This window comes from Camelus bactrianus, chromosome 9, assembly GCF_048773025.1.
Source record: "Camelus bactrianus isolate YW-2024 breed Bactrian camel chromosome 9, ASM4877302v1, whole genome shotgun sequence".
Classification (NCBI taxonomy): domain Eukaryota; kingdom Metazoa; phylum Chordata; class Mammalia; order Artiodactyla; family Camelidae; genus Camelus; species Camelus bactrianus.
In genome coordinates, this window is record NC_133547.1 from 62812707 (window position 1) to 62825916 (window position 13210).

The window sequence follows — 13210 nt, forward strand, 5'->3', positions numbered from 1 at the left end:
TTTGAAATGAGCACGGGTCATGTCTTCCCCCAGGGTATGCTGTCAGCTGTCTCCCTGGTGGGAGATGGGGCTGGAGAGCCTGGTGTGAGCTAGGTTTCCTCTTTTGCCCAGTGGCTGATACCACCTTATCGGGGGCGAGGGAGGGGCCCAGGATTCTAGAGCAGAAAACCTGAAGTTCATGTTCCCTCTAAGTGTGTAATCTCCCTCCTCCCAGCATTGGCACCTTCTCCCCAGAGGGGAAGAGTATTGAAGAATGAGGGGCCAGAGTGGGCACTTGACATGGGCCAAGGCACACGCAGGAGCAGTGGTGGGAAACTGGCTAGAGCCCTGGGAAGTTCCAGTCTGCTTCCTCGGCCTTGGCCTTGGTCCCAGGAGGAGTAAGCATGCATGTGTGCACTCTTCACAAGTGGAGCCTAGGTTTCTTACAGTCCTCTTGTTAGTCCCAGTAGTTTTTTAACCAGGTAAGGGAACTCGTCCTCCTGGTGTCAGAGCCCAGGGCTGGGTGCCCAGTATGTGGTTTGAACTGCTCACTCTGCAGGGAGGATATCTGAACCTGTGTAATCCCCCTCCTCTTCTGTGTCCCCTCCCAGGGGTGCAGGTCTTGACCTGATTGCTTCTCTTCCCTTTCTACCCGACTCTGTGTGGAACTTTCTTTACAGCCTTGGTTGTATAAGAGTCTTTCTGCCAGTCTCCAGCTTGTTTTCCACGAGAGCTGCTGCACACGTAGATATGTTCATGGAGGAGCTCAGCATTCTCTGCCATCTTCATTTCCTTCCAGGCACTTCAGTCATGTTTTAGTTATGTTTTCAAATACTGAAAATTCAGGTTCTTTTCACATTGACTTTGAACGTCTTATACTTTTTTGCTCAGTCTGGATTTTCTGGTAATGTTATGACACCAAGAGAGCAAGAACCACCTCCGGAGGTTTTAGCTGTTCTGTTCCAGTGCTTTTGCTTCAATTTCATCTTTGTGCAGAGACCCTGAAGAGTGATATGCCTGTCTTTCCCTGTTCTTGAATTGCATAGAAATGGAATCATATGGTATGTCCTTTTGTGTCTGGCATCTTTCACTCAATATGATGTGAGATTCATCATACGAATCTTCTATTCGTCATATGAATCTTTTATTTTTGTCATTATCCATCATTGTGTTGTATCAGTAGCTTATTTTTTATTGCTGAGTAGTATTCCATTTTATGAATGTAGCAGTTTATCACCTTTTAAGTATTTGGCCTTTTCTAGCTTTTTGGCTGTTAAGAACATTCTAGTACATAATTCCTCTTGGTCTGAATACCTAGGAGAGGAATTCTAGACCACAGAGCAGAAGAATGTGCATTTTTGAGTCTTTCCCTATGATGTAACTCCCTCTAGTTGCTCCCACTTTCAGTAGGGTTGCCTCACTCTGACTGGCCTGAAGGGGGCAGTGTGGGTGCTGCAAAGGGAGTAGTGGGCCTTAAGGGTAGAGGTGCTGTGGCTGAGACCAGCAGCAGGGCATGGCCATCCCAAGTTTCACCAGATGCTGCCCCAGCTGCCCACCTTCCCACCTGAATGACAGGCAGCAGCCTCCTTCCAGCAGCACTCCCTTCTCAGCAGCAGTCAAGTGTGTGATCTTCTCCCTTTCTAAGCAGCCCCTGCACCTTCAAGGAATCCCAATGGCACTTAGGACAAAGGCCCAAGTTGTTATCATGGCTCCCAAGGCCCAGCAGACCCTGCCAGCCTGTCTCTCACATTGTCCCTGGCTGGGATGGGGTCTCCCCATTTGACCCACCGGCCCCCATCCCGCCACACACACACAGACCTCATCCCAGCTCCTTATGCATTTGTTTGGAACCTCGCTTTCCTCTCATGAGGATGACCCTTCTCCTGCCGGGATGGCAGGACTGTCCAGTGAGAGTGGGGCCCTGACTGAGACCTGCATGTGAGAACTGTGGCTCTAGGGCCCACCTGAGATTAGCTCAGGGTCAGGGTCTCCCTGGAGACCCTGCAGGTCGAAGGCTGGCTGGCTATCTGTGAGGGAGCTGTCCCATCAGTTCCTCCTGTGCCCAGCCTGACTCCGGCTCTTGGAGACCTCAAGCCCTGACAACATGATCCCGCCCAAGTGCCCTTCAAATGAGGACCAACACTAAACTGCAGGGTAAGAGTAAGGAAGGCCAATGGCCTTATTTCTCTCACGGTGGCTACCTGGATGCTTTTTTAAAAAGTGAAACAAAAACATCGATGAGAACAAAATGCATCCTTTTGTTTTCCAGTCTCTCCTTTTCCTCCAGCCCCTTTGGCTGGTCAGCGTTGACAACTGGTGTCACCCACGCTTCTGGTTCCCCAAACCGTCCATGCCTGTGGGCACCTTCAGAGGCCCAGCTCCAGCCTCACCCTCTGCACCAAAACTTGTGGTTACTTTTGTTGAATGAACAAAATAACGTTTACATCAACTTTAAGCTTTACAATCCATTTAAGGAGAAATTTCTCTTCCAGGCAAAGGTGGTTGTTAAAATGGAAAAGAAGATCATTCTAGAGAGAAGACAAGTTATACAGTGGAAATCTGTTTTGTTGTAAAATACACTGCCGTTTCCGATTGCGGGGACCCGGCCTCACTTCTTGCCTCCCTTGGCTGCTGGGGCTGCTGGGGCTGCTCCTTTATCCTTCCCCTTGTCTCCTTCCCCTGGTTTTCCCCCTTCCTTTGCCTGTTCACCCTCTTTTTCCTTTCCTGGAGGAATCAGCACATTCCTTCTGACCTTCTTGCCTTTGAAGTGTTTTCTTTGAAGACATACATCGATTAAAGCAAAAAGTCCAGCCACACCAATAAGGACCTGGAAAACAAAAGAACCCTCGAAACTGTTGCTTTTCATTCCAAAGCTGTCTTAGTTCCTTCCCGGCTCTGACTCGTCCATGGGTGCTGTTTAACCTCTTCCGCTGTCCCCTCAAGCTCCCAGACCCAGAGCGGCTCTGTGTTTGCTCCTCCCCTCCCCTTCGATGAGGAAGCCATTGGCTGGGCTGGCTCCCTAGACATCGTATCCATTCGAATGGCCTCTCCACTGGAAACACTGACCAACTTTACTTTTAAACTTTGCTTGGATCTTGGGATCCTTTTCCTTAAAACAGAGGAGGCTAACCATTCTCCAAAAGTGGTGATTTCTGAACAAATTAACAGCCCAATGTGAAAGACTCACCACAGCAATAACGTAGTGCAGTGGCATGGTTTGCCGACTTGTCACAGCAAAGTACACGGCCCACCCAAGGAAGCCGCAGGCAAACAGGTCGTTGAGAAGGTCCTGAAAGCGTGGGAGAGATAAGCCAGCATGAAAAGGAGCCGAGGCCCCGCCAACACCGGACCTGGCCTAGCTTCCTCCAAAGGGAGTGGTTTTCAAAATTCTGCCTGATTTTAGAAACATGTACAGGAAGATGAATATTTACTGGGCTAAGCGGACATGCCTCTGACCGCCCCCAGCTGGACTGAGTTGAGAAACAAAGCCCAAGATGCTTAACTGCCTTTAGGGGCCACCCTGGCTACCATCTTATCTGTGAAACCACACATTTAGTGGCTATGTTGTTTCCCCCTCCCAGTGCTCACTTAAGTAACTATCCAACTTACTGACGTCCCTCTTGGGTACCACTTCACAGCCTCTTTATACTCTCAGGGCCAGCACTTCTTTCTGAATCCGGGGTGGGCTGTGTTGCTGGCAGGAGCTCTGTTGGACTCTGGTCCAACATTGGGAGCCTAGCAGCTGCTTCTTTACCCCTAGCCCTCCCTGTTCCCCCACCTTACTTGTTAGACAACACCCCCCCCCGACCCCTGGCTTTGCAAGGCCTCACTACTTCTTTCATCATCAACCCTCCTTCCCATCCCTTGAGACCTCAGTCTTGCCCTTGCTCCAGATCTGTTTCCCTTGGTAAGGTCCAGATGTTCTCAGACTGGGCAAAAGGGCTGTCTCTCACGCTGCCTTCCCTCGAGTACCACCCACCGTTGCTCCCTGGCACAGCCAAACTTAACTCAGAGTTGGCCAAACCATGGCCACAGTAAGCCGGCTTCCTCCCCATCATTCCAGGGGTGATGCTGGCCCAGAGCTTGTACATCCTCTCAATCCTGTGGGCAGCAGCCGACCCTGCAGCGTTGGACAATGCCCACCTTTCCCCTTGGTTTCTCTGATGCCACTTTCTGCAGGTTGTCCTTCTCTGGTCACTTTGTCTCAGGCCTTCTCTTTTCCTTTTTAATGTTTTGAATTTTAATACATTTCAAACATATAGAAAATAATAGGCCGTCCCATCCTCACCCCTACCTCCATCAGCCATGAATCACTGAGATTAAACAGATGTTAACATCTTGCAATATTTGCCTGAGGACTCTCAATAAAAAAGTCAAAAAAAAAAAAAAAACCCAAAAACAAAAAAACACTTTTTTCCATCCCCTTTCCCGCCTCCTACATGTGTTCCAAGTCAATGGGTAGCTTTCCTAAGTGTGTATTAGTATTTTCCTCCATATTGTATATTCACTCACAATATACAATATTTTATGTTTCAAAAATGTAAATAAAAGATGTATCTTATAGCATGTGTTTTTTAAATTTTTAAAACTTAACCAAGTTTTTGAGATTTACCCATTTTCAGAAATAGAGATTGAAATCATTAACTTTAGCTGATGTATTCTACTGCATGAAGAAACGAAACTAGAGGCACTGGAGTGTTTTTACTGTTTAGAAAATTATTATTGCCAACTGTGCCCACAGTTAACACTCTTGTCTGAGCCTACCGTGCGCATCTTTCCTCATCGAAGTATTGCCCAGGTCTCTCTAAAGTGCTTGGGCCAGCGTCCACTCCCACCAGCCACGTACGTATAGGGGCTCTGGTTTCCCATGTACCTGCCAAGGTCCAGGATGACCAGGCTGATTTATTTTTGCCCATCTGGTGAGTCGAAATAGGACCTTGTTGTTTTAACTTTCAGGTTGCTGGTTTTAAAAATGAAGTGTTTTAAAAAACACGTTTTAGGCATTTGGATTTCCTGCCTGTACCTACCTCTTACCCCATTTTTCTACTGGCTTGTATAAAAATTTTTGTTTATGATGTTTTCTGTTATAAAGTTTAGTTTTAATGGTATACACAGTTTCTCCTTCTCTTTCTCATAGTCCCAAGAACATTTATTAAATATTCCCTTCAGCTGTGTTATGCCACCTCTATCATATGTCAAGTTGTCATAAGTATGTATCTATTTCTGAGTTTTCTTTTTTATTCCTGTATTGGTTTGCTCAGGCTGCCATAACAAAATGCCACAGACTGGGTGGCTTAAACAACAGACATTTATTTTCCCATAGTTCTGGAGACCTGAAGTCTATGATCAGAGTGCCATCAAATTCAGTTTCTGGTGAGGACTCTTCCTGGTTTGCAGATGGCTGCCTTCTCACCATTGCCTCACATGGCCTTTCCATGATGGGCAAGGTGGGGGTGGGGAGGAGGTAGAGGGAGAGACAGACCTCTCTTGTCCTTTCTTATAGGGACACTAATCCTATTAAAGCAGGGCCCCACCTTTACGGCCTCATTTAATTTTTTTTTAATTGAAGCATAGTCAGTTTACAATGTTGTGTCAGTTTCTGGCGGACAGCATGATAGTGCATACATATACATAGACATTCATTTTCATATTCCTTTTCACTATAGGTTACTGCAAGATTGAATATGGTTCCCTGTGCTCTACCGTATAAACTTGCTGTTTATTTTATATATAGAAGTTAGCATATGCAAGTCTCAAACTCCCAATTTATCCCTTCCCTCCCCTTTTCCCCCCGGTAACCATAAATTTGTCTTCTATGTCTGTGAGTGTGTTTCTATTTTGTAAATAAGTACTTTTGTCTTTTTAAGATTCCAAATATAAGTGATATCATATGGTATTTTTCTTTCTCTTTCTGGCTCACTTCACTTAGAATGACAATCTCCAGGTCCATCCATGTTGCTGCATATGGGATTTTTTATGGCTGAGTAGTATTCCATTGTATAAATATACCATAACTTCTTTATCCAGTCATCTGTTGATTGGCCTCATTTAATCTTTTTTTTATACATTTTTTATTGATTTATAATCACTTTACAATGTTGTGTCAAATGGCCTCATTTAATCTTAATTACTACTTTGGAGGGCCCATCTGCAAGTACAGCCACACTGGGGGCTGGGATTTCAACACATGAATTTTGGGAGTACACAAACATTCAGTCCATTACAATTCCATTAGTCCTTTTGTCAATCCCTGGGCTAGTACCAAAGCTTTATAGTAATTCTGGTATCTCATTGGGTGAGTCCATCCTTGTAGTTCCTTTTATTCCTCCATAAGAATTTTAGAATCACCTTGCAGAGTTCCACAAACAACCTCTGTTAGGTTGAAATTTTATTTAATGTATAGATTACTTTGGAATGAAATGGCCATCTTTATGATAGTAACTTCACATCTTTAATGTGGTATATTTCTCCACTTAGATTTTTCTTTTATGTCCATTGACAAAATGTCATCCTATGTAAAGTTTTACAATCTTTGAACAGGTTTATTCTCAGACACCTTGCTGTTTTAAATGGTTTCTTTCAAAAGCCACATTTTCTCATTATTTGTGGCTAGTATTCAGGAACACTTGTTTCTGTTTCTCATAACCTTGTGGAACTCAATCTAATAATTTGACTGTATGTTCTCTTGGATTTTCGGTGTAGAGAATCATATTACCAGTGAGTAACACTAGTTCCTCCTTCCCAGTCCACATACTTATTTTCTTGTCACTTTGTACTAAGATGGCCAGCACAATGCTGAACAGAAGTGGGAACAGTAGGCATCTTCAGGGAAATGCCTCTAACGTTTTACCACGAAATGCAATGTTATTTTAGGTTTGGGTAGTTATCTTTCATTAAGTTAAGGAAGTTCCCTTTTCTCCCTGTTTGCAAAGAGTTTTCTGAAAATTAGTATTGACTGTTACTAAATAGTTTTTCTGCAGCTTATGAGATGATTAAATGGTTTTCTCCTTTAAATAAAAGATGGTGAATTATGTTAACAGGATTTTGAGACTAAACCCCTTTACATTCTTGGAAGATGCTCTGCTTGATAATGAGGTACTCTTTGCTTATATATTACTTGATTTAGTTTGCTAATATTTTACTTAGAATTTTTATGTCTATATTCAAATAATATAGGCCTATAGTTTACTTTCTTTATCATGTCTGTTTTTTTCCTAATAAGGTTTAAAAAAATTTTTTTTATTGAAGTATAGTTGATTTACAATGTTATGTTAGTTTCAGGTGTACCACAAAGTGAATCAGTTATGTGTGTGTGTGTGTGTGTGTGTATGTTCTTTTTCAGATTCTTTTCCATTATAGGCTATTACAAGATACTGAATATAGTTCCCTGTGCTATACAGTAGGCCCTTATTGGTTATCTTTTTTATATATATTAATCCCAAACTCCTAATTTATCCTTTCCCATATCTTTCCCCTTTGGTAACCGTAAGTTTGTTTTTCTATGTCTGTGAGTCTACTTCTGTTTTGTAAATAAGTTCATTTGTGTTATTTTTTTAGATTCCACATATAATTGATATATGGTATTTGTCTTTCTCTGTCTGACCTACTTCACTTAGTATGATAATCTCTAGGTCCATCCATGTTGCTGCAAATGGCAGTATTTTATTCTTTTTTAGTGGCTGAGTAATATAACACTGTGTATATGTGTGCATGTATACACACATACACACACACACAACTTCTTTATCCAGTCATCTGTTAATGGACATTTACATTGCTTCTGTCTTGGCTATTGTAAATAGTGCTGCTATGAACATTGGGGTGCATGTACCTTTCGAATTGGAGTTTTCTCCAGATATATGCCTAGGAGTGGGACTGCTGGATCATGCGGTAACTCTATTTTTAGTTTTTTAAGGAAATCTGCATACTGTTCTCCATAGTGGCTGCACCAGTTTACATTCTCCACCAACAGTGAAGGAGGGTTCCCTTTCTTCCACACCCTCTCCAGCATTTATTATTTGCAGACTTTTTGATATAGCCATTCTGACTGGTGTAAGGTGATACCTCACTGTAGTTTTGATTTGCATCTCTCTAATAATTAGTGATATTGAGCATCTTTTCATGTGCTTGTTGGCCAACTCATGTCTGGTTTTAGGATCAAAGCCTTTTCAGATGGTACAACATATTATAAAGCACCCCCCTTTTTTTTGAAGAGCAAAAAGGGGCAGACCAATGGAACTGAATATGAGGCCTAGAAATGAACCCTGCATATGAAATTTTAGCATTTAACAAAAATGCCATTTCAAATCTGGGGAAAAGATGTACTATTCAATAAATGAATAAATTGAATGATAGGGTAGAATAGCTGGAGAGCCATCAGGATATAAAGCTGGAGCCATGGTTCACACCATATACAAAAATGACTCCAAATAAATCAAAAGATTTAAATGTAAAAAATGAAACAAGTGCCAGATGAAAAATGGGTGAATTATTTTATAACCTGTTTTTCTACTTCTTTTTGAGTCAATTTTTGTACCTCATATATTTTTCTAGATTAACTGTTACATTCCAGTTTATTGACATAAAAATTCATATTTTCCTTGTGATCTTTAAAATCTCTTCTTTATTCTAATATTTTTCTTTGTTCTCTTTTTTCTTGAGGCTTATCTCCTTTGTTAGTCTTTAAAAATTAAAAAAAAAATTTTTTTTTGGTGGGAGGTAATTAGGTTTATTTATTTATTTATTTTTAGAGGAAGTACTGAGGATTGAACCTAGGACCTCATGCATGCTAAGCATGCACTCTACCACTGGAGCTATACTCTCCCCTAGTAGTCTTTTTAAAGAATTAGATTTTGGTTTTATTCGTCCTCACTATGGATCTTGTTTCCTATTTCATTAATTTTAGCTCTTACATTTGACATTGACTTCTTAATTCCATCTTTTTGGTTTTGTTTGGTATCTTCTTGAGATACATATTTGAATTGTTAATTTTCATTCTTTTCATCTAATTATACAGGTTTGAACTTGAATTGTTTAGCTGCATCCTACACACAGTATTTGCAAATATGACATATAATTAAATCAACCCCCTATGTTTGGGGGAAAACATTAATTTCCTTACAAATACATAAAGATATAAATTTTTACTGACTGATTTCTAATTATATTGCATTGAAGTTAGAGAATGCAGTCTGTATTATATTAGTTCTTTGTTATTTGTTTCTATGTGCTTTGTGGTTTCATTGAGGTTAGTTTTAATTTATAATTGTTCCAAGTGTTCTTTGAAAAGAATACATAGCCTTTTATTCTTGGGTGTAGGTTTTTATATGTTTTATATGTGTCAGTGGATCAAGCCATCAATTACTGAGGGATGTATGTTAAAATCTTCCACTATGGTTCCTATTTGTCAATTCTTCTTTGTAGTTAAGTCCATTTTTGTCTTTTATATTTTGGGGGCTATACTGGTAGGTGCATACAAGTTCAGAATTGTTACATGTAGTGAGCCTCTTTATATATTTATTTTTTAAAACACAAAATTTGTTTAATCTGGTAGTAAAGTTATGCTGGCTTTCTTTTAGTTAGTTCTTAATTTTTCCATCTCTTATAACCTTTCTCCACATGCCCTGTAATTTAGTACATTGCTGGATTAAAAAAAAAGTATTTTTAGAGTCCTTTGTCTTTTAAATCAAGAATATAGTCCATTTGTATTTGTCATAATTTATGATATATTTGGATTTATGTCTACCATTTTTTTCTATTTAACATAAATCACAGATTCCTTTTATATTTCCCTTCTGTCGAGTCAATTCTTTTATTCTCTTTTCACCCTTTCTCCTCAATAGGTTTGATGTTATATCTCCTGGAATTCTATTTGTTAGCAAAATAGTATTATGTTTTAATATACACATATATATATTTTTTGTTTGTTTGTTTTTTTGAGGAGGGAGGTAAATAGGTTTATTTATTTATTTATGTTTAGAGGAGGTAGTGCAGGTTGAACTCAGGACTTTGTGCATGCTAAGCATGCTCTCTACCACTTGAGCTATACCCTCCCGCTATGTTTTAATACAGTAATGCTAATAGGATTACCAAATGCCCCCTGAATCAAGGACTTTTAATTATCATCGGATACTACCACTGTGGTCTTCCATGTTACTGTGCTGCTACTGTTCTAGTTCCACATTGTTTTAGTGTTCTCTCCCCAGATAAGCTACTAATAGTTTTTTAAAAACCAAGCAACCTCTGTCTTAATGTTAAGTCAATCTACAAAGGTACTAGGTCCTTTGCTTACTGTTCCTTTTTTACATTGCAAACATTTCTTTTGGGTTTAATTTCCCTCTTCCTTAAGTCTTTCAGTAGTTCCTTCAGTGACGGTCAATGAAAGGAAATCTTACTTTCTTTGTCTAGTAGAGTCTTTCACTCTTTTCACTTCAGCCCTTCAAAGAAACTATTCCATTGTTTTCTGGCAACTTTTATTGTTGATGAAAAATATGAATTTAGTCTAACAGTTTGAGCTTTCTTTTTTAAGGTAAATTGTCTTTTCCATTGGTTTGATTTTAAGTTTTCCTTTGTCTCTGATGATCAGCTGTGCCTCTATGATCAGCTGTGCCTCTATGACATGTCTAGGTGTAGTTTTATTTTTATTTAATCTTCTTGGTCCTTCTTTGAGAATTCATGTCTTTAATTAAGTCTAATATTGATTAGACTAGGTTCTTTTTAGGTTACTATTTGCATAGAGTATCTTTTTATACTTTCACTTTCAACCTATTTGTATCTTTGGATGTAAAGTGACTCTCTTGTGATCCTAATATAGTAGGATCATGGACTATTTTTTTTTTAATCCATTCTGATAAACTTTGCCTTTTAGTTAGTTGGAGAGTTTAATCCATGTATAATTTAAAATAATTACTGATAAGGACTTATTTGTCATTTGCTATTTATTTTTTATGTGTCATATCGTTTGGTTCCTCAGTATCTCCATTGCTGCCTTTTTTGCATTTAATTTTTTATAATATACCAATTTATTCCCCCCTCATTTCCTTTCTGTATATTTTTTAATTTTTTTTTTTTGGTTGGGGGAGATAGATTTATTTATTTTTAGAGGAGGTACTGAGGATTGAATCCAGGACCGTACACGCAAAGCATGTACTCTACTGCTTGAGCTATACCCTCCCCCTTCCTTTCTCTATATATTTTAGTTAATTTCTTAGTGTTACCTCGGGGTTACAATTAATCTTAAATTTACAACAATCTAGTTTGAATTGATATCAGCTTAGCTTCAATAGTACACAAAAACTCATTATTATTGTAGCACATTATATCTTCATACACTGTGGCCCATTAACATAGATTTACAACAATTGTTTTATGCATTTCCCCTTCAAATCATATCAGAGAAGAAAAAGGAGTTACAAGCCAAAAATACATTAATACTAGCTTTTATATTTGCCTATGTACTTACCTTTACTAGTGTTACTTCTTTTATGCTTCAAGATACTGTCTAGTGTCCTCTCACTTAAGCCTGGAGGACTCCCTTGAGTACTTCTTGTAGGGCAGGTGTACTAGCAACAAATTCCCTCAACTTTTATTTATATGGGCATATCTTAATTTCTCCTTTATTTTTGAAAGGTACATTTTGGAGGATAATTTCAAATTTGAAGGATACTGTATTCATTTCTTGGGATTGCCACTTGGGTAGCTCAGAAGAACATAAATTTATTGTCTTTCAGTTCTGGAGGCCAGAAGTCTGAAATTAAGATGTTGGCAGGCCCCTGCTGCCTCTAAAGGTGCTGAGTAATGACTGTTTGGGGCTTCTCTTCTAGCTTCTCATAGCTTCAGTCATTCCTTGGCTTGTCTTGCCTTCCTATCTTCTTCCTGTCTCTCTTCAAATTGTCTCTATATATGCCTCTATATATGTCTGTCCCTGTGTCAAATTTCTCCTTTTTATAAAGCCACTAGTCATCTTGCATTAGGGCCCACTCTGATAACCTCATCTTAACTCGACCATCTGCAAAGACCTTATGTCCAAATAAAGTCATATTCATAAGTACTGGGGGTTAGGACATCAACATATAGTAGGGGTAAATAATTAAACTCATAACAGGTAGCAAATTCAAAGGATAGAATTCTTGGTTGACAGTTGTTTTTTTCCTTCAAGGACTTTAACTACACCATTCCACTCCCTTGGGACTCCAGGGCTTCTGATGAGAAACTGGCTGTTAATCTTATAAAGGGTCCCTAGTACAAGATGAGTTGCTTCTCTCTTACAGCTTTCAAGACCTTCTCCTTGTCTTTGAACAGTTTGATTATAATGTGTCTCAGTATAGATCACTTTGAGTTCATCCTACCTGGTGCTTTTTGGATGTGTAGTCTCATATCTTTTACCAAATGTGGGGTTTTTTTGCCCATTATTTCTCTGAATAATCTTTATGCCCCTTTCTCTCCTCTCCTTTTGGAACTCTACCTGTGTTAGTATGCTTGATTGTGTCCCACAGGTCTCTTAGGTTCTGTTCATTTTTTTCTTCATTCTTTTTTCTTTCTGTTCTTCAAACTGAATGGTCTCAATCAACCAATCTTCAGGTTCACTGATTCATTCTTCCGCCTGCTGAAATCTACTGTTAAACAACTCTAGTGAAATTTTCATTTCAGTGGTATTACTTTTCAGCTCCAGAATTTCTATTTGGTTTCTTTTTTAACTTCTATTTACTGACATTGTCTATTTGTTAATGAATTGTTCTCCTGGTTTCTTTTAGTTCTTTGAGCATTTTAAAGACAGATGATTTAAACTCTTCATCTAGTAAGTCTAATATCTGGGCTTCCTCAAGAACAGTCTCTATTAATATTTTTTTTCTGTGAATGGGCCACACTTCTTTCTTTGTATGCCTTATAATTCTTTGAAAACTGGGCATTTTGAATATTGTAACATAGTTACTCTGGAAACCACACTGCTTCTACTCCCCAGGGTTTGTTGTTGCTGCTTGTTGTGAGCTGTTTATATTTAATAATTTTTCCTATACTATGTTTTGAAAGACTGTATTCTTTCTCTTGTGTGGCCACTTTAGTCTGTTTTTCATTAGCTTACTAGTCAGTTGCAATTTGATGGCAGTTTCCTTATATATCTGGAAACAAGTCTTTGCAGACTGGCTCTGTGTTGGGGCATTCCTTCAACACTCTCAGTTTTCATTTGCTGCTTGTGCAGAGCCTAGAGGTCAGTCAAAGGTGAAAGCTTAGG

The 13210-nt window shown here is 39.4% G+C and overlaps 1 protein-coding gene across 1 annotated transcript in view; it reads right to left on the reverse strand.

Annotated features, from left to right (window-relative positions):
* The window catches only part of CMTM2 (CKLF like MARVEL transmembrane domain containing 2), a 17556-nt gene continuing 4346 nt past the window's right edge, over positions 1-13210 (reverse strand). Inside the window, exons 3-4 of the mRNA XM_010962555.3 lie at positions 3167-3268; positions 1-2806 (exon numbers count right to left, since the gene is read on the reverse strand). Coding sequence (XP_010960857.1) covers positions 2588-2806; positions 3167-3268 — 321 coding nt within the window. The 3' untranslated portion in view covers positions 1-2587. The remainder of the gene's footprint in view (positions 2807-3166; positions 3269-13210) is intronic.